The sequence below is a fragment of the Henckelia pumila genome, chromosome 2 (genome assembly GCF_033568475.1).
Source record: "Henckelia pumila isolate YLH828 chromosome 2, ASM3356847v2, whole genome shotgun sequence".
NCBI lineage: Eukaryota > Viridiplantae > Streptophyta > Magnoliopsida > Lamiales > Gesneriaceae > Henckelia > Henckelia pumila.
Window position 1 is genome coordinate 159,557,155 of NC_133121.1, and position 21,980 is coordinate 159,579,134.

Genomic DNA, 21,980 nt, shown 5'->3' on the forward strand with positions numbered 1-21,980 from the left:
AGCCGATAACACATGACCCTCAAACTCTAGAAGACAACCCATCACTAGACGCTTAGTTACTACCTCCTGCTCCAGCGGAGTAGATACAACTAAATTCATATCTAATGATACATAAGGTAATCTATGTCTTTTAACAAAGCGACTAGAAATAAAGGAATGCGATGCTCCAGTATCAATTAAAACACATGCAGGAATACCACATAACAAAAAGGTACCTGCCAACATGCGATCGTTTCCCTCAGTAGCCTGCTCCTAAGACAGAGCAAATACCTGCCCTTGAGCCTATGGGCGGTAACCAAAAGAACTCTATGGTGCTGACTGCTGACGTGGAAAAGTAGAAGCCTGAGATCCAACCTGTGATCCCGATCCACTAGCAGAACCCATGCGCTGAGGACAATCTCTCTGCAGATGTCCCTGCTCACCACAAATATAACAAGCACTAGTAGCCTTCCGACACGAAGCTGCAGGATGCTTCCCACCACAGTGACTGCAAAACTCCTCCTCCTTCTTCTTTTTCCCAAAACGGAATGTACCTCGTGAGCCACGAGAACCATACAAAGTAGTAGTAGAAGAAGACATAGGTCCAGATTGCACAACAGATTGAGCCCTAGGCCCAAGAGATCCGCTAGGATGTCCTGGCATCATCAACAGTGCCCGTCTGTTGCTGTTTTCCACTTGACGGCAACGGTTTACCAAAGTATCATAAGATGTCGGATCATCAAAAACGACAAATTGTGAGTAGATATCTTGATTCAGACCTTGCAGAAAGATATCGTACTTTGAAGCATCACAATCACTGATATGAGGACTGAAAGATAGCAGATCAAGAAATCGTTGCTGATATTGATCAATAGTCATTGATCCTTGCCTCAGAGTCAGCAACTCCATTGATCGTGCCAAACGAACTGCTGGAGAAAAATATAATTTCTGAAACTGCTGACAGAAATCCCCCCAAGTCACTTGTCCTCTCTCTGTACGTGCCTGAGTAGCCTTGTCATCTCACCATAAGTGTGCTCGATCTTCTAGAACAAATTCTAGAACTTCCAGTTTCTGCTCTTTAGTACACTCAAAAGCTCGAAAAGCACTCTCGAGTTTGGACATCCAACCTCTTGCTTGTTCAGGATTTTCATCACCCAATAAAGGCTTCGGTCCTACTTGCATAAACTTATTGATAGTGTAGCGACGTCTACCCTCATGAGGACGATGTCGATCCTTATGATGATGGCAATGGTGACGATGATGACCAATGGTCAATATTGTGTAATTAATTTGATCAAATTGTCTCTTATTAATTGCATTTGAGCGATATGTTATTAATAATATCTGTTTATTAGATTAAGTGGACCGAGAAAGAGGACAAAGAGTTGTGACTGAAAATGATTTGGGTTGATCAAGAAGAACAAATAATGGCAGTTTGAATAAGGGAATGAACAATGTTTTGAGAAACTTTGGCGACACAAATATATGAAGAATATCGAGCTCGTCGAAGAATTTAGTTGTTGAAATTTTCTCGAGTTTTTTTTTCTAAAAACCATTGTTTGAAATTTGTCTTATGAAATTCTTTTGTATTATTTTTTTATTTTTCCAACATATTTTTATCAATATTTGAACTTTATTACGAGAAATTTTTATGTTATTGACTATAAAAGAGCATTAACTATTGATGGATTTGATGATTTTATTATTAAAAAAATTCGATTATTTGATGTATTAGATTATATTAGTTATTTTTTAGCTTAAAAAATATTTTTTTAAAGTTTATAAATGTAAATTTAGTATTTAATACAATTTAAATAAATAAAATGTAAATTTATATTATTTTAAATTAGACATGGTTATTTTGTAATAATAATACTTGTTTTAATTTCAAAATATATAAAGAAATTTTTCTAAAAAAAAATATATATATATAAAGAAATAAAAAATAATAGAGTATATCTTTTTAAGATTTGAAATTCTTAAATTTTTTAGGCAAGCAACATATTTCTAATTAATAGATTTAAAATTTACTTTGAAATTCTATGTTTATCCAAGCAATGTATTTAATAAAAAAAAAAAAATTCAAATCAATAATTTTCAAATCCATTAATTTGAAATCCTCTCTCAAATTCAAATACCCCATCAAGCACAACTTAAATAAATTACAAGTTGTTTTTTTTTATAAAAAAAATAAAATAAATTCAGCTATATTTCAATCAAAAAAAGAAAAAGAAAGTCAATACTTTATTGAATATAGGTAAACCAGCAACCTCTCCATCGACTCGAAGGCCGAAGCTCTATAGAGTGATGGCCAACGCTCTTGTACAGGTACGCTTTCTCTTCAATCCTTCTACCCTTCCATTATTGGTGATTGCTGCATTCTCTTTCGTTTTCTTGCAGTCTCGGCGAGTTTCAGGCCGTATTTCGCTGCATCTGACGCCTACTCGTTCGTCCCTCGAGCTTTCCTTGGAACCTTCTTATTGGCCGCTGAAATTGGTGCGTCTTTCTACTTTATTGTTTCTAAATCAAAGATTAAAATCGATGTATATATGCAATATTTCACATTTGGTCCTATTTATTGTATTTTAATTTCATTGTTCAACCTTTACCCCTAGACTAGATACATGTTCAATACTATTCTCATGTTATGATAGAGCCTAACGATTTTGGCAAAGTATCTGCTCTGGTCTTTTACGCTTCTTGATTCACGTTTCACAGTGGTGACCAAATATTCAACAAAATTTGAGCTGAGTGGGTTGTGCTGCTACCTTTTTTAGAAGTTTGTCGCCTTCATTGATGATAACTCTTTGTCCATTTTTATTGACAAAGCACCGGAAGATTTTGAGAAATGACCTCTCTCCACATGCATTTATATAATCGACCTCCCCTTCCATCATCCCTCACTGGAGGCCAAAGGATACCCACTTATTGTTTGTCTGACGCCTTATATTTCCTAATTTCCAGAAGTAGAAAGATGTCGTAGAAAATTGTTGACTTCCTTTTTGTCTTTTCTAAAGATGCGGACAACATTTGAGTACATTTTCCAAGATGCTACTGCATCCTCTCAAAAATACTTATTCATGGTTGGGCTTGATAATTGGTCTCTAAATATTATCCTCCTAGTTGCTCTTATTGTTAATTTCCATTCATTTGTGACATGCCCTATGTTGCTTGATAGGAAGCCAATTCACCAAATTCAAGCTGGGTAAGGTTGTTTAGTATGCAAGCAAAACCTCAAGCTCAAGTCCGACAAATGGTACGATAATGTCTTCCAACTTATGAATTATAATAGTCTTCATTAATTCAAGAGCTTTTGCACATATTTTTATCAGATAGCTAATGATGTGCATCGTGAAGTGGGAGTGAACATTGATGCATGATAAAATTTCACCACTCTGCCATCCAAAAAGTTTAATGACATCATATGAGAACTAAACATGCTATTGTAAGTAAATTTGAACTTCTTATCGTATTTGAGGAGAAAGTTTATCAGAACCCTCACTTTTCTTGTTCTGTAAGCTGTGGTTGAAAATGAAGAAAGGGCATACATTTATATATAGATATATATAACATCACAAAAGTTTTTTTCCCAAGTTGTAAAGAATACCTACCCACTGCTGTCTGGGCTGTGCACGTGTATGTTTCTTAAAAAATTCTCTTAGTTTCACTCTGCCTGTTCATAGGGAGTTAATTTTTTTTTATAAAGATGGATAGAAAGTTTGACATTTTTAATTATTTTGATGTTTTAATGGTATGGTGATCTTGAATTAAAATTTTCTCCTCTTCTAGCATTCAATTCTGGTATTCTCTTGGCTCTTTATCCAGAGATACACTATGATTTTTAAGTTTCTGTAAATTTCCCTTGTTCATCAGCTCTTTGATGAATTTGACACTGTTTTCTTGGTTATTATTATGATGATTATGATGATGATAGTCATTTCATGTTATCAGTAGAATGGTTATCTACTCTGTTAGCCTTAAACATACAGGCTAAACAGTTAATTGGCTCATGCTTACATGTTCTGGCATGCAGGGTGCTCTTCAAGTGTCAATGTCAAGTCCTGGATTTGTGTATGAGCCTTATTCGCCTCGTGAACCAATCTCTTTTTGGAGTAGGTGAGCAGGACTATTGACTAATGCAATTTGCTCTTAAGTTTTTTTATCTGAGATCATTTAAAAAAAGAGAATTTAATTATTTTAGCACTTCTCAAAAGGGGATATTTGGGAAAATGGACCTCGTCAACCATTTTTTTAAAAAATAACCTCCCTAAGTATATTTGAAATACAATACAGGAGGTCATTTTTTTTAAAATAATGGTTGACCGAGGGTAGATAACAAAATACCCTTCTCAAAAGGCTATTGTTAAAAATAACCTTTTTTGTTAAATATTTCACAATATAGCCTTGTTTAATCACTTTAATGTAATAATCCTACAATACCCTCATGAGATCGACTATGATCCTTAAAAATTCCTTAGTTATATGTTGTGCTTATCTATTAACATTTTTTGTATGGGAATTAAGATTTGTTTTGCCATATTTAAAAAATATATATTTAAATTTTTTAATAATATAGTACTGAAATATAACTTTTAGTTTTTGAATAATAAATTTATAACATAGTGTAGCCTATAGGTAGTTTTCGATTTTTTTGTTTTTAATTCATAATTTTTCCATTTATATTCTTAATTTTTTTTAACAATTATAAGAAATATAAGTTTATGATATGAAATCCATAGATAGATTTTCTTAAAGTCTAATATGCTTAATTCAATGATGGTACAAAATCTTAATTTTTTCTTCCATATTTCAAATTATTCATATCGACATTTCAATTTTAACTTGAGAGTAACAATTCACCAATTAATTCAGATTCTTTAAAAAATAAATTTGAGTATTATTAATTTGTTATGAATGATGTAATTTTTTTTATTTAATTTGCTATAATACGTATTCTTATCTTCATACATATTTTTATTATTATTTATTTTCTATTTAAAAATAAGAAAAATAAAAAAATAAAAGTTTTAACTCTGCACTATCTATCTCATATTGCAAAATAAGAATTGTTCTTAATTAACCAATCAATTACTTTTTTTAAATGCAAATTTATCTTTTATTTGACTATTAATTTTGGTAGAAAATTCATTAATATATTTTTAGTTGTTTCTTTTATATATAAACTTTCAGATTTTAATTATGAACTTGTATTTTTGTAATTTAATAAATATGTTTGTTGTGCTTATGTAAATGGGTTAAAAAAAAGACTAAAAAAATATATTTTAAAGGTTATTTTTGGAACTAAAGGCTATTTATAAAAATTAACTTACTTGAAGGCCAAAATTGATTATGTTAGTTTAAGGAAGGCCATATTGGAAAATCTCTCTTTAAAAAATCATCACTTCATAAATAATTAATGATCTTGAAATATTTAAAATTATGCATGTCTGTTAAGGTTGAGCTAGTATAAAAAATTCAATCCAGAAATATCGGGAATTTCATGCTCGTTTGGCTAGCTATAGAAACATCATTTTATTTACTAGTACAAAACTCTTATGTGTTTAAGGTATCATCAATATTAGCAGAGTGGTTTATTGAGCTAGTTATTCATACTATAAAAACCATAAAGTTTGAATATATTCTATAGATTGAAATTCGGAAACTTATTTTAGCAGATTGAGACATGTATGTTCATTCATTCTCCCATCATTTTAGTAATTGGCCGCCGTGTTTTAGGAAAGCTTTGTAATGACAGTGTGGGCCCTGTTAAATAGAACCAAGAGAACCTTTCATCAGGTTTTAGGGATGTTTTATACCTATTCAGTGAATGGTGCAGGAGTTACATTATTGGTAAGGGAAAATATAAGCTAACAAAATGCTGTACCCTTTATGATAAAATAGTATTCAGAGTGATAATAATAAACAAAGAAAAAGAACCTTCAGAAATTAGTTATCAAGTCACGTCACAGGTAGAATTGATGTTACGGCTTGAAAAGGCAGTGATGGATTAATATTTTCGAGTAATAAATTTTGTGGATCTAATCTGAATTATTTGTTTGATCTTAATTACCATAAATATCCTAGTTCAGTAACCATGAATTATAACTCATTTTACTTTTTATTTGATAAAATTCTGTTCTAAATTTGGATTTTGTTCATCATAGGTGGCGGTTGTTGGTAATAAGTTTAACGAAGAATTATATTTTCTCCAATAAATCAACAAATCAGTATTTCAGAATTTACTTCGTAAACGGCCTTCTTTATTTATTTTGCTGTGGGCAAAAACTTTAACCATTATATAATAATTCCTTCAAGATGTGATTTTTATCTATAAGATTTTACAGTCATAATCATAATTTGTTAAGTTTAATCTGTAGAGTTTCCCAACATACTTGTGAAATTCTCTCTGCGATGGGCTTTACTGAACCGAGATACTGAAAGATGAAAAATTTGTGATTTATTGGCGTGGAAAGACAGGAGTTAAGGAAAACAAAATATAAATGATTATTTACCATCGCAGAGTCATGGGTACTTTTGCTGTTGGCAGGTCTTAGCTTCAGATTCTTAAATTTTAATTTTGTGGGTTGTAGTTGTAATACTAGTTGAGGAAGAGTGAAAAGTAAAAGCTTGTGAGAAAAAAAAAATCTAATCATAAACTTTTATACAAGAGAGTACAAGATGTAAATGCTGATTTGTAGGCAAACTACATTTAGAGTAGGAAACACGTAAATCAAGAAACGAATTACATTATGATTCTAGAACTTTAACATGATATATTCATATTAAAGCACACTAATCATTTAAAAAAATCTTATTTTTCAATATAAGAAAAAAGAATAAATGAAAAGGAACGACAAAGCTTTGTTTTCACAAGTTCTTCGAAGTTACCATACAAACTAACTGTGCATCTGAGTTAAGAACTTTAAAATTATGTGAATTTATCAGCCATTTTGGCATTTGAAAATCATGTAAATTCTAAAATTAACTAAAGATGACTACTAAATAATAGTCAAATGAGAGTAAAATTCTTTTGTAGGACCCGTGCATCTGAATTGCTGACATTTTAACATCATATAGTTTCCCTGTCTATATTAGTTATTTTCCAAAGAGCAATATCTGAAGTAAAGAATTCCATAAATTGTCTGTCCAAATTTTTTAATCAATTTTAATGTTTTAGTCATTCTCCTCGAATTTGAAAAATATTTAAGCAACCTCTTGAACTATCTGTCGTGCCTACTTACCCCCTTATTTCATATTTTCACCACTTTACCCCTTTCACCTTTCAATTGTATGCACAACCCACTTTGTCGTCTTATAATATTAAGTGGACCTCTTACTTAATTCCTTACCTCTTATATATATATATATATATATATTTTCAAATTGAAATTAATATTTTTCAAGCCCCTAGTTGGATTGGGAAGCACAAAGACTTTAAGTTATTTTCGATTTCAGATTTATAGGCATTGGAGTTCTATATGCTGTTAATATTTTCAGATCTTGGTGTTAGGTTGTGCGGACCACTTGTCTGCTTTTTGTAATTATTCTCATATTAATATAATATATTATCGTTTCTTATTAAAAACAAAATAAATACTTTTTCAAAGTTTATTGAATTCAATATAAATTTATCGGTTGAAGATAATTCAAAAAATTCTACCCAGTCCATTGTGTTGATAGACAATTGATCATGCTTACTCTTATTTGGTTTTGTGATTGAGTGTCTTGAAACTCTTATGATGTGGATTAGATGGTTCTCAAGAGATGGCTGGAAAAGGACAAAAGAAGATATCATTTTAGAGGTACAGTATATGCTCACGTTTTTTTTGGTTCATGGACCAAAGTTATTAATTATTTGTTTAAGCTTTGTGGTTTTTAGCATATTCATAGCGCTGATTTTTTTTGAGCTTTGGCTACGAAAACTGTTTAACATTTCTGTGCTACTGGTAAATTCTATGTCAAATTTGGTTGCATTTCCAAAAACATGTTGAAGTGTTTTTTACCTATTGTTGTGTCTCCTATGGTCCCACGACTTGGGAAATGTGATTGGATCTTCATCCCCAATATCAGGTATTAGTATTTTGGGAAACATTGCAGTGATTTTGAAGAATCACAAGCATTTCTTGTACATAGTTACTAGGAGTACCTTTTTTTCTGGTCGATCTCATCTTGCACCTGGTGTGTATGTGTCTGTCCTTTAAGAACTATGAATCCATCATTGTTCCAGGGGGGATTTGCTAGTAATAATTTTTATTATTATTCGTTTTACTATTAGAAAATGATGTCAACCTAGCAAACAAAAACTTGGGAGGACGAAATATCTCGTACCTTGGGTGAAGTGGTTGGTTTTACCTTAGATAACTGAGCCGTTAAAAGATTGAGAATGTCTGAGGAATATTGTTTGCATGAATTGTGGGTCCCATGCAAGGTTCTAAAATTCGCTTGGCGCTAGTCGGGCGACAGAACAACGCCTAACGCCTAGGCGGGGATTAGGCGCCACTAGATGGATCCACCGGAATAAGCAGAAATTGAAGCATTATCCGTACAAATCGATTTCTCCGCCTTGGTTCGAAAGATAGGGCAACAGAAATTGAGAATTGAAAGATATATAGTGGACTCGGGCGAAACATGACCTTGGTAAGAGGAGGAGATTGCTTTGAACAGTAGCGGTTCATTGTATTTGTTGGTCTGTCTGGTTGTAAATGAATAGGAGAATTATTGAAGATATAGTGGACTCGGGTGAAACGTGTTGGGACAAGATCAAGCTACGGGCTTCACATGGATTAGGAATCACAAGGGGTTTGCCACGTTTTCGGTTTTAGATTTAGTCAGAGATTGAGCTTAATGTGTTGTTGATATTGTTTTGACTTTTACGGGTTCCGTGTGCGGATATCTTATCAACTTTTTGTATATGTAACACCTATGTTGCATAGATACGAGTATTGGTATCGGATCGGATACGATACGGGTACGGCGATACGGAAAATTTTGAAAATATAGGACACGATACGGCTAGGATACGGCTAGGATTAAAAAATAAATAGTACATATATATATATATATATATATATATATATATATATATAAAGCATTAAAAATCCTAAAGATAAGGCAGCTGAGGCGGCGGCGTGCGGCGGAACAGTTTAGAAGTGGTGTTGGTGATGATCGATGATGAGAAGCAGAAAGAATGGGGAGCGAGCAGTAAGGACTATAGAATGGAGAAGTAACGGATTGAGATAGGGCTTTTTAAGCCCAATTAAAATTAATATATTTATTGAGAAATCCTTATAAATTTATTATTTTTCATTTGAACCCTCGAAACTTTAAATTATTTGTAATTTAGTCCAAAACGTACCAAAAAACGTACCCGGGCCATACCCACGCCGTACCCAAGTCGTACCCAGACCGTATCCAACGGGTCAAACTTGAAAATGGTCAACGACACGGGTTTGACCGTATCCGACACGCAACCCGCACCCGATACTCCGAAATTTTTTTTTCCTGCAGCACCCATGCTACATAGTGTAACACTAAATTTTATATATATAATATAATCTCGTTCCCTATATATATAAAAAAAAGAAAATTGAAATATGAAGATGGAGTTTGTGTTAGGGCAAGCCAACACAAATAGGTTTTCTTCCAAGCCCAACACAAAAAAATATAGGTTTTAAAGTTAAAAAAATTACTTTTGAGTTTATTTAAGTGCCTTCCTAGGCACCTTGGGTCGCCTGGACCGATTAGTCGGTGCCTAGGGCCGCCTAGGCTGGCCAACTAGCATTTTTTCGGTGCGGTTGGTCAGCGCCTACTGCCTAGGCCGATTTTTAGAACACTGGCCCCATGTAACAATATTTTGCAGTGTCCAGTGAATTTTTCTATATTTGTGCATGTGTGATCAAAGAGAGACAGAGAGGAAAACCTAGATTATGGTTGTCTCCTTTACCATGTTGAGATTGAGAAAATAGCGTGAATAGAACTAATTTAGGTTATTTTCCTGACACAAAAGAGTTATAAAATAAAGTATATATATGAATATCCAATACCTAGAACTTCAATATGATAGAAATTTATGTTCCAATCAGCCAAAAGCAATTTTATCAAAATCTACAACTGGGAAATAGTATGAAACTCTGGAAATAACTTTTGCTTTGCTTGTGTACAAAGCATTTTATGGCCCATTCTATTAATGGAAAATAAGAATTTACTCCTAGATACCACTCATGATACAACGGCTTTCCATTGGGTAAATTGAGTTCTACAACTGGAAGGTGGAACTAATAATTTGATGCTGCTTCCATCTGCGTACAGACCTGGTACGAGGGCACAGGCAGAAGTTATTTTAAGTTTGAGATTATATCATTTTGTATTTGCAGCTAAAAAGTGCGTATGCAATTTCAAAGTTGAGAAAGTCTGGATATTCAAAACAGAAGTTCTATAAAGAGGCTGTTGATTTATACAAAGAGGTTTGTGTTTGCCATGTGAACTGCATGGTTAGAATTACACATTCATGCATACTATTGTTTTTTGGTTCTCATTACTTGTTTTTTCACTCTATACTCAGATAAATACGCAAATGGCCAATGGCGATAAAGTATTATTGAGAAAATCAGCTACAGAAAACATGTACTCTGTAGGTTTTCACCACTTCAAAAAAAAAAAAAATATTATGTCCGTCACCTTTTACAGTTCGCAAAAGATACAAAATTTTTCTATTACTTTTTTAAAGATTTTACTGAGAGTTTCTATTTGTCTATCAATCTTCAAAAAACAGGCTCTGAAGAATGAGATCAAGCACAGAGAGACACTTTGGAGTCATGTTTACTGGGAACTAGTGATGCCGTTACAAAAAATTCGAACTCTGAGGGCTCGACTGGCAAGTATCCATTAAAGTTGAAATAAACAAATGTCTTCTTTGTTTAGGTAGCCTTTTTTTTCCATGGTTTATTCAATGTATGTTATGTTTATTTGAAAGGGCAGCTACTGAAAGTGGTCCTATTTCCCGTGTCAAGTTTCTGACTCATGCTTCTAAATTTCCTTTTATTTTTTCTATGTTCACGTTTTAACTTTTAAGTGGGTTTTTTAGTTTGATCCTGTCAAGGATGGGTATTGTGGGTTGAGGAAATACATGGAGTATTTATTGGAAAACTCTATCTAACAAAAGCCCAAAAATCATGGAAGTCTATGCAGAATTTAATACATGATGTAGACATGAGAGGAAATATCCTACCTTACACTTTAAATAGATAAAATACACACAATCAAATCTGAATCAAATCCTACTAATTCTAGGAAATACTACCTTACCAATAATATAAAATCTTTATCTAAATTAAACATATTAAATCCGAACTGTCCGACACTCTCCCTCAAGTTGGTGCGTAGATATTCATAATGCCCAACTTGCTTACTTGTTCCTCAAAGATTTGTTTGGATAAGCCCTCGGTTAGGATATCAGCAACTTGGAATAAGCTTGGGATAAATTAAATTCAAATTACTCCTTCTTCAAGCTTCTCTTTCATAAAGTGCTTGTCAACCTCGATGTGTTTGGTTCTCTCATGAAGAACAGGATTGTAAACAATACTAATGGCCGCCTTGTTATCACAATAAAGTTTCATTGGAAAACTCCTAGATGTTTTCAGTTCCTCCATAACTTTATTGAGCCACAGTAGTTCACAAACTCCGTTTGTTAAGGCCCTAAGCTCAGCCTCTGCACTGCTTCTTGCAACTACCTCTTTCTTCTTGCTTCTTCATGTTACCAAGTTGCCCCACACGAATGTGCAATAACCAGAGGTTGATCTACGGTCCGTGACAGATCCTGCCCAATCTGCATTAGTATATACTTCGATTTCTCTTTTTTTACTTTTTTCAAAGAACAATCCCTTCCCTGGAGTTCCTTTGAGATATCTCAAAATTCGATGCACAGCTTCAAGGTGTTCTGCACATGGTGAATGCATAAACTGGCTGACCAAAGTTACTGCAAAAGCTATGTCAGGACGTGTGTGAGACAGGTAAATCAGTCTTCCAACCAGCCTTTGATACCTCCCTGTATCTACTGAAGTTCCATCTTTGATATCTCCTAGTTTAGCATTTGCATCTATAGGAGTTTCTGATGGTTTGCAACCACTCATACCTGTGTCATTCAAGATATCAAGGATATATTTTCTTTGGGACACCATGATTCCCCTTTTTGATCTTGCTATCGCCATTCCAAGAAAATACTTCAGCTGACCTAAGTCTTTCATCTCGAATTCCTTTGCCAAGCTTTTCTTTAATCTGCTCATTTCTTCAATGTCATCTCCTGTCAGTATTATATCATCAACATAAACAATTAGTACATAAATTTTTTCAGTATTTGATCGTTTTGTGAATAGAGTATGATCAGATTGTCCTTGTTGATAGCCATGGCTTTTCACAAATTTAGTGAATCGTTCAAACCAAGCTCTGGGAGACTGCTTCAGTCCATAAATGGATTTTTTTGACTTGCATATTTTTTATCCAAATTGATCGGTAAACCCTGGTGGTCGTTCCATGTACACTTCTTCTTCTAAATCACCATTTAGGAAAGCGTTTTTCACATCCATCTGGTTTAGTGGTCAATCTAGGTTTGCAGCAACAGAGAGGATAACTCGAATTGTATTGAGTTTAGCCACAGGTGAAAATGTTTTTGTGTAGTCTATCCCATACGTCTGGGTAAATCCTTTGGCAACCAAGCGCGCTTTATATCGTTCCAGGGATCCATCAGAGTTGTATTTTGGGGTAAAAACCCACTTACAGCCTACAACAGATTTCCCACTAGGTCAACCTTCTCCCAGGTAGAGTTCTTTTCTAGAGTCCTCATTTCCTAATAAATCGCTTCTCTCCACTTAGGTATCTTTAGAGCTTCCTGTACATTGTTTGGAATCCTAATTGTATCTAACTGAGAGACAAAAAAACAATAGGAGGATGACAATTTTTTGTAAGATACAAAGTTGGAAAGTGGGTGTTTTGTGAATGATCGAAAACCATTTCTTAAAGCAATGGGAATATCAAGGTTGTTCGAGGTGTTTTCAAGAGTACCAGGAATTTGATCATCTGGAATTGTTGAGACTTCATTATGAGTTCCATGATTAGGCCCAGGGGTTGATTCATGGTTCTGTTGCGGGACAGAGGCTCCCCCTTGCTTTACACCCTTTTTCCTTGTATACACAAACCCTTTGAACTGATTCCCGCTTGGCTCTATTGTGTCAGAATGATGGATAATGGGTTCAAGTCTAGGCATGTAAGATATTTCGTTATTTTCCAATTCTATATTAAAATTAGAATTGGTTAGACAGTCATCTTCACTGATGCTAGACTCCCCCTGAGGTGATCGTGGTAATACGACTTGCCTTCAATGAATGTTACATCCATTGAAATAATTTTTTTTTGTGTAACAGGGTCAAAGCATTTGTATCCTCGTTGGTTTGCAGGATAACCAATGAAAATACATTTAACTGCTTTTGGGTCCAGTTTAGAACTATTAGGATCGAAATTGTGAACAAAAGCGAGGCTACCAAAAATTTTAAGAGCGATTTTTGTGATCAGGCGTGTATTGGGAAAATGCTTCTGAAAAACGTTCATGGGAGATTGAAAATTCAAAATTCTGGAGGCTAATCTGTTTATCAAATAGGTAGCTGTCAAAACTGCCTCTCCCCAAAGATATTTCGGAACTTTAGTTTCAAAACTAATAGCCGGAGCAACTTCAAGGAGGTGTTTATTTTTCCGTTCAGCTACACCATTTTGTTGTGGTGTATGGGGACATGAACTTTGATGAATGATTCCCTGCTCTCGAAAGAATCCCCCTAACATATTATTAAAGTATTCCGTGCCATTGTCCCTTCGAAAAATTTTGATCCTAGTTTGAAATTGAGTCTGAACCATTTTGTAAAAATTTTTAAAAGTGATTCCTGCCTCTGATTTATCTTTCAAAAGAAATACCCAAGTTATCCGTGAATGATCATCAATAAAAGATACAAACCATCGTTTATCACTAAGGTTTTTACTTTGCATGGTCCCCAAATGTCGTTGTGAGTCATAGTAAACGGTGCTGACCTTTTAAAGGTTGAGATGGAAAAATGGATCGATGATGCTTAGCTAATTCACAAAATTCACAATGCAAAGTAGAAATATTTTTATTGGTAAACAACTTGGGAAACAACTTTTTCAAATAAATAAAGTTTGGATGACCTAATCGACTATGCCATAATAAAATGTGACTGACACTCGAGGTGGAAACAGAGTTGAGACATTTGTTCTGATCAGGTCTTGCAAGGAAAGAGTGGGCAGCAAGATAGTAGAGGCCACCATCCTGTCTAGCATTGCCAATCATCGTCCCCGAGGCTAAATCCTGAAATTCACAATGTGAAGACACAAACATGACACGGGAGTTAAGATCAAGAGTTAGTTTGCTGATAGACACAAGGTTATAGGATAAAGGGGGGACATGCAACACATTTGTAAGGGTCAAGGAAGGAGAAATAACTACAGTCCCTTTCCCAGCAACAGAGGCAAAAGAGCCATCGGAAATTTTAACCTTCTGATTTCCAGCCCAAGGGACGTAGGAAGAAAAAAACATGCGATGATCCTGTCATATGATCCGTTGCACCTGAATCTAAAATCCAGGGGTTGTTAGCCATTGAATTTGCAACATTTGCAAAGAAAGATATACCTGTCTGAGCTGAACATGAAGAATTTGGTTTTTCTAGGCGAGAGTCAAATAGTTTGAACAGGTGCTCTAACTGATCCTTTGTTAACGGAAAGGGGTCTGAGGATGATGAGCGTGGCCCAGAATCGTTACTTCGTGCTTGAAGAGCATGACCACCAGTGCTAGATCTGTTGGTACTAAACCTTTTTTTGAGGTGGGCTGGCTTTCCATGTATCCTCCAGCAAGTGTCTATAGTGTGCCATGGCTTGTTGCATTTCTCGCAGTAAGGTCTAGATGCCCCGTCTGGTTTGTTGGCCCCAGAAGTGGTTTCTCGACTTACAAGAGCTGAACCCTCGGACTCTACATTAATTTCAGTGTTTCAGCATCACAAGGCGGCGAGATTTTTCACGACGGACTTCAGAGAACACTTCCCGAAGGCTTGGCAGAGGTTTTCGTCCTAGAACACGACCCCGTACCTCGTCAAGTTCCTTATTTAGTCCTGCGAGGAAGACAAATATCCTGTTACATTCCATTTTTTTTTGTAGCGGGAACTGTCTTTGCTATTCTCACACTCATCGACATCAACAAGATCCAATTCCTGCCATAGAATCATCAACTCATTGTAATATGTCGTGACATCTCTATTGCCTTGTTGTATCTTCCATAAACGAGAATTTAACTCGTACAATTGAGAGTAATTCTCCATGTCGGAGTAGGTTTCTCGAACCGCCTCCCAAACATCACAGGCAGTAGGAAGAAACATGAAAGGTTTGCCAATTGTTGGCTCCATAGAGTTAATTAACCATGTTGTGACCAAGGAATTCTCGAAACGCCACTGCTTATATTTTTGGTCAGAAGAATCTGGGGGTTTGACCCTCGCCGTTTATGAACCCTACTTTGCCTTTGCCATCAATCACAAGTCGAACCGATTGTGCCCACTCCATATAATTCTTCCCATTCAATTTGTGGATTGTTATTTGAAGGGAAGAGTCGGACTGCACATTCCCGGTCGTAATGGTTACGCCACTGGAGCTGCTTGAACCGGCCATACTGGTTGAGTCGTTTGCACTGCTGGTCGTGGATGAAGAACTAGAGCCAACCATAGCTGCTTTATAATTCATGATCGAGCCCGCTCTCTGATACCATGCAGAATTTAATACACGATGTAGACATGAGAGGAAAAACGATCCTCTTCACTATTTTTTCATATATACAAAAGTGCAGAATGTTACACTTTAAACAGATAAAATTCACACAATCAAATCCGAATCAAATCCTACTAATTCTAGGAAATATCTTACCTTACCAATAATATAAAATCTTTATCTAAATTAAACATATTAAATCCTAAGTGTCCGACAGTCTATCTAAGAAATCTAATCCAATTTCTGAATTTGAATTGCAAACCAATTATTATCCTAGCTGCTAACTTATTAGATAATAAGATAATATTTTATTTTCAAGTTTCAACACTCCCCTTCAAGCTGGGCGATATGTTTTAGGTACCTCAGTACCGGATACACACCATCCATGTAAACTTTGGTTGGGATAGAGAATAATTTTCCAACGAGCCTTTGGTATCTTCCCTCGTCAACTAATGGATGTGTGATGTGTCCCTGGTTTGCTCCCGCTCCCTAACATACCAGTTTCTTTCAATAGGTCGAAAACATACTTTGTAAACTTGAAATCCCAAGAGATGATCTGTCTACTTCCGTCCCAAAAAAAATATTTGAGGTGTTCGAGATCCTTCATTTCAATTTCCTTCGACAATAGTGGTTTTAAATAAGCCATCTCATCTTCTTGAGTCCCTATAAATACAATATCATCAACATAGACAACGAGGACCGTGATTTTACCTTTTCCTGCATGTTTGACAAACAAAGTGTTAATAGTTTGACTCTTGGTGCATCCATATCCTTTCAGGACATTGGTAAACCGATAAATCCAGGCTCGAGGTGATTGCTTTAGGCCGTATAATGCCTTCCTTGATCTGGATATCGTGGTGGTGGTTGATCCTATTTTGGAACCTGGAGGGGTATCTATATAAATTTCCTCCTCGAGGTCTCCATTAAGAAAAACGTTCCTGGCATCAAGTTGATACAAGGGCCATTCCCGATTCGCAGCTACTGACAATAGGACTCTGATCTGATGGTATTGAGTGTGGCCACTTGAGCAAATGTTTTTTTATAGTCAATCCCATACTAGTCGTCTGTGTTGCACGGATACGGGTATCGTATCGGATACGACACAGATACGACAAATTTTGAAAATATAAGACACGATACGATTAGGATACGACAATTATTAAAATATATATAAATATTATATATAAATTTAGTATTAAAAATAAAATTGTAGAGATAGAAAACCATATTTAATAATCTTTCCAGAAACCGGCCGAGCAGGAAAGAACAGAAACTGACTATTAATTATTTAATTTAGGGCTTTTAAGCCCAATTCACATTTATTTATTTATTAAATAAGTCCTCAGAAATTTAATTTTTTTTCAATTTAACCCCTAAAAATTTTAATAATTTGAAATTTTGCCAAAAACGTATCCGGAAACGTGTCCTTGCCGTGTCCATGTCGTGTCCATGCCGTATCCTAGCCATGTCCAAAACGTATCCGATTGGTCAAACATAAAAAGTCAACGACACGAATTTTGCCGTATCCGACATGCGTATCGGCGTGTCGTATCCGTGTCCGATACTTCGGAATTTTTTTTTTGCAATATCCGTGCTACATAGCTAGTCGTGCGTAGATTCATTCTACACTAACATCAGCTTTGCATTTAATAGAGAATATTCATTTGCATCCAGTTGTCCGTTTATCTAGGGGAAGGTCAGTGATGTACCAAGTCTTGTTTTTCTACAGTGCTGTAATCTCATCAAACGCTGCGGTTTTCCATCCTGGGTCTCGAATCCTTTATGTTCGAAGGAATCTGAACTGATCCAATCTAGGTACAAAAACTCGATATGCAGGTGATAGATGTTCAAGAGATACAAAATTACATATAGAATGTTGTGTACAGGATCTAACTTCTTTCTGTTTTTTGATAAGAAACGATAATATATTATATATGTGAAATATATAATTACAAAAGGCGACGAGATCCGCAAACGACAAAAGAAAAGACCGACTTCCTAATCATATCAAGTAAACAAAAGCCCAAACTCTTAATAAATATGATTGTGAAACATTCTTACACTTTTTATGTGATCCACTCCAAGTAGTAGTTATAATCTTGATATTTTCCCAACGCTCTTCTACTGATTCTTCAATATTTTCGATTATTCTTCCGTTCCTCTCCAACCACACCAACCAACAAATACCCTGAACCACCATTGTCCAAAAATTCTCCCTCTCTTACCAAGACGCTCTTCTACTGATTCTTCAATATTTTCGATTATTCTTCCGTTCCTCTCCAACCACACCAACCAACAAATACCCTGAACCACCATTGTCCAAAAATTCTCCCTCTCTTACCAAGATGTCCAAGATTTGTGGCGAATAAATCTTGCGTTCCAAACTAATCTCATCTCCAAAAAAGCTCTAGTCCACAAACCGCTCGTGAAAGGACAATGTATTGGCATGTGATCCTGCGATTCCTCTCTTTCCAACGTAGCACACACCAATTTGGGCTCAAAGCACATGAAGGCCATCTCCTCTACATCATATCCGAACTCAACAGCCAACACTGCTGACCATGAGAAGACTTGAATCTTTGTTGGAACCCAAACATTCCAATTAACATTAAACAAAGAAAACACATGGAAAACTCTTATTTGGAAAGAAAGATTCAAAAAAAGATTTGACTAAGAAAAGACCTGAATAATCCCCACCCCACACTCTAGTATCGTCAACCCCATCAATCAATCTAACCCTTGAATCTCCTAACAATGCGCTCAACTCAACTATTTCATGGTCCCTCAAATCTCTCCGTGAATGAAAATCCCATGAATGGGGGAAGGTACTCAACGAATTGTCACATGCCACAAAATGAGAAATAGGCATATTATGTGCCGAAGAAATCTGGAAAAGAGATGGATACAAATCCTAAAATAAACAATCCCCCGCCATCTATCTTCCCAAAACCTAACTTTGATACCCCTTTAACCAGTGTCCTCCCTAGAGAGTGAAAAGCTGGGTAAGATCTAGAAATAAACTTCCATGGGTTCCGGAACGTAACATTCCTTGCCAAACCAGCATTCCAACCATATCCTGTAACCCGTACTTACTCCTAATGACCTTCTTCCCCAACGGCTCATTTTCAACAGGAAACCTCCACCACCATTTCCCCAACAAAGCCCTATTCATCCAATGATTCAAGAGAGAACGAAAGAACTTGGTGTTGTGATCCCCTTATTTCACCCCATTCACCTTCGCCTTTCGATTGCTAATCTGATTCCTCCGACATAATAACTGCTCTACTTCACATCTAACTTCCTTTCTTTCGAGACCCACCTCTTCGGAACCCAACCCCTCACTCTCTCTCATCCAATCTTCGATTTTTTTTCTTGCAATTCCATCAATTTTACTTCCACAGTTCCACTAACCCAAAGACATCCTTGTTTCATTTCCTGGGATCGTTCTTGATTGTTTCAAGTTTCCACATGAACATATAACCCTCCCAAACCTGGGAATCTACGATGTTCAACCAAGATAATGCAGCTGATTTAAAACTTTCATGGAAAGGAACTGGACCCCACTTGACCTTCGTCGTATCCAGTATAACTGGGAAAATGTCCGAAGTAATATGAGGTAATACTGTTTGTCTATGGGAAATGATAAATCTCCGTCCACCCTGTCAGAAAAAAGAATCTGTCTAATCTACAACAAGTAGGGGATGCCCTCAAGTTCGACCAAGTGAATTTAGCATTCACCGAAGGCGGATGGCATAACTCCAATTCATGGATCAAAGAATCGAAGCAACACTTACTCGTTGGCAATAAATCTTCTGTCCACCGCCGCTCGTTTAATTTCTTGGAGAACAACATCCGGTCTCTCCTTACGTAAAACTGCTCGAATAATTCCCCTTCGTTTCCCTGATCCTCATCCTCTAATATTCCAATTGCAAATCTTCATGTAACACAAATAGATCACTTTTGACACAAGCCTTTCTCACATCCGCATTTCACTCTTGGCCTCTTAAAAGAACTAATAACCCCCGCACTCTGCCTACTCCCCTCTAGCTGCGTGAGTGCCGCCTTATTGACTCCCATCTTGAAAAGACAGTCACCACCGCGCCTTCCCTTCATCCCATAAAATGTTACTATCTTGCTCAAGCCCAAGGAAATTATAACCCGACATACCTGTCTCATCACCCAACAGTGGCTGCTAACTCCTTTCCTCAATGTAATGGGCCTATGATTAGGGTCAATATGCTCAGTTGCAGAAGACGCACAATCAGAATCAGTAGTACCTGGAGTGTTTTCGATGGATTTTGACTCAGAGGAGTTGTGGTGAGGCTGGCATTGTACAGGTAGCTGTTGGCTCTCTTTTGGATGCTGTTTCCTTCGAAAATAAACATGCAATGGTAGATCGGTGGTTTTGCACGTACTGTAAATTCTTCTGGATCAATCTGTGTGGGTTGAGTAGTATTGTTGGTTACTGGAACTGGTGCAGGAGAAGGTCTGGAATTGTGTGGTTCTAACTGTGGAAAGGTGGGTGCGATGTCTTCCCAATTTTGAGATCCGGATATATGCTCCCCCTGAATTAAAGCATTTGGGATAAAAGACATGTTCTTGAAGAATGTTGCATCTATGGACACGTAAAATTTTCGAGTGATCGGAGGGGTAACTCCCAATTTAGTCTTCTTTGTTTAGGTATATTCTCCAATTAGTCCCTTTTTTTTAATGGCCCAATTTAGTGTAAATTCTCATTTTATCCTTGTTTTCTGTTTTTATTTACTTTTTCTTTTTCTTTTTTTTATTCAGCCCATCACGCTTCCGTAAAATAAACCAAGTCTTGTGACTTTTTGATCAAAATGTCGTCGGGTTGTATTCACCGGATTTTACAGATTGTTCCTCGCAGTCTAACCACAATTGCAACCGATGGGTCCTGTCACGGATTCCTTCAACAACACTTAACACAGCCTTTTCTCGTTTCCTACCTCAAGACGTATAGTAGTAGACTTAATTTGTAAATGAAATTCCCATGAGAGGGGCAAAAGCCTGGAATTTTATTCAGACATACTAAAATTATTACAATAGTAACCCTGTAGAGGAGGAGATTACTGGTTTAGCTACTTATGGTAGCGGAAAATGCAACACATAAACTTGAAAAAAAATATTACAATTTTATTTTGAAGAAAAATGATGTCATCGTCTTCCTTTTGCTTGGTATTTATAGGAGTCTCTCTCGAATTTGAAATCCAGACTTCAAACTTGTGGATGACTCTTTACATTATTGCTGGCATAGTTGTCAAAAGCGTGAGGCGCAAAAAAGCGCTCACGTGCCTTGGGGCTTAAAGCGCAAAGCGAAGTGCACGCTTTGCGGAAAAAAGCGCAATAAACAAAATATTATCAAAATAATTAAAAAAAAATCAAGAATCTTTGCAAATCAGCAAATATAATAGATAAAACATCAAATATCATAATAGTCATCTTCATTCTCCAAATCTACGACATCAGCCCCATCGCTTGATTTGTATCCATCGGTGTCTTCTTCTTCTTCTTCAGTTTCATAATAAATGTTCAGCTCCTCTTCTTCATCAGCAAGTCTAGTTCGAGCTAAAGATTGCTTTTTCTTTGCTGAAATTGATGATGATGCTCCTTTTGAACTCGATGCATTTCTAGATCGAAAGCCATATGCACTTTCACCAACCCCAGCCGCTTGTGCTACATCACTCCAACGCAAATCATCATCTTCAAAGACAAAATCATTATCCTCGTTGTCTTTATCACTGTCATCCAACTTTCCCAACAACCATTCATTACAATCATCTATTTCTGACAAAGAAATAGGATCGATCTTATCTCGCATGACATATCTCCGCTTCAATGCTCTGTTGTATTTGATGTATAACAAATCTTTCAATCGTTGTTGAGACAACCTATTTTTTTTTTTAGAATGTATCTGCCAAAAAATTAGAACTAAGAAGTGAAATTTCATATTCTATAATCTGAAATTTTAAGAGTATTAAAAACACTTCAAACTTACATGTTCAAATACACTCCAATTACGTTCGCAGCCTGAAGAAGAACATGTGAGATACAAAATCTTCATTGCAAATGATTTCAACTCAGGTGTTGATGCACCATAAGAGGACCACTAATCAGCTTGAAAGTTGAAACACAAAAACATATAAGATTAAATTTCTTACGATCCAAAGTTTGTA

The 21,980-nt window shown here is 35.8% G+C and overlaps 1 protein-coding gene across 1 annotated transcript in view; it reads left to right on the forward strand.

Annotated features, from left to right (window-relative positions):
* Positions 1-2,227: 2,227 nt before the first annotated feature.
* The window catches only part of LOC140883469 (uncharacterized), a 28,844-nt gene continuing 9,091 nt past the window's right edge, over positions 2,228-21,980 (forward strand). The window contains exons 1-8 of the mRNA XM_073289946.1: positions 2,228-2,307; positions 2,380-2,475; positions 3,158-3,235; positions 4,013-4,095; positions 7,730-7,781; positions 10,353-10,442; positions 10,541-10,609; positions 10,751-10,852. Of these exons, the coding sequence (XP_073146047.1) occupies positions 2,287-2,307; positions 2,380-2,475; positions 3,158-3,235; positions 4,013-4,095; positions 7,730-7,781; positions 10,353-10,442; positions 10,541-10,609; positions 10,751-10,852 (591 nt within the window). The 5' untranslated portion in view covers positions 2,228-2,286. The remainder of the gene's footprint in view (positions 2,308-2,379; positions 2,476-3,157; positions 3,236-4,012; positions 4,096-7,729; positions 7,782-10,352; positions 10,443-10,540; positions 10,610-10,750; positions 10,853-21,980) is intronic.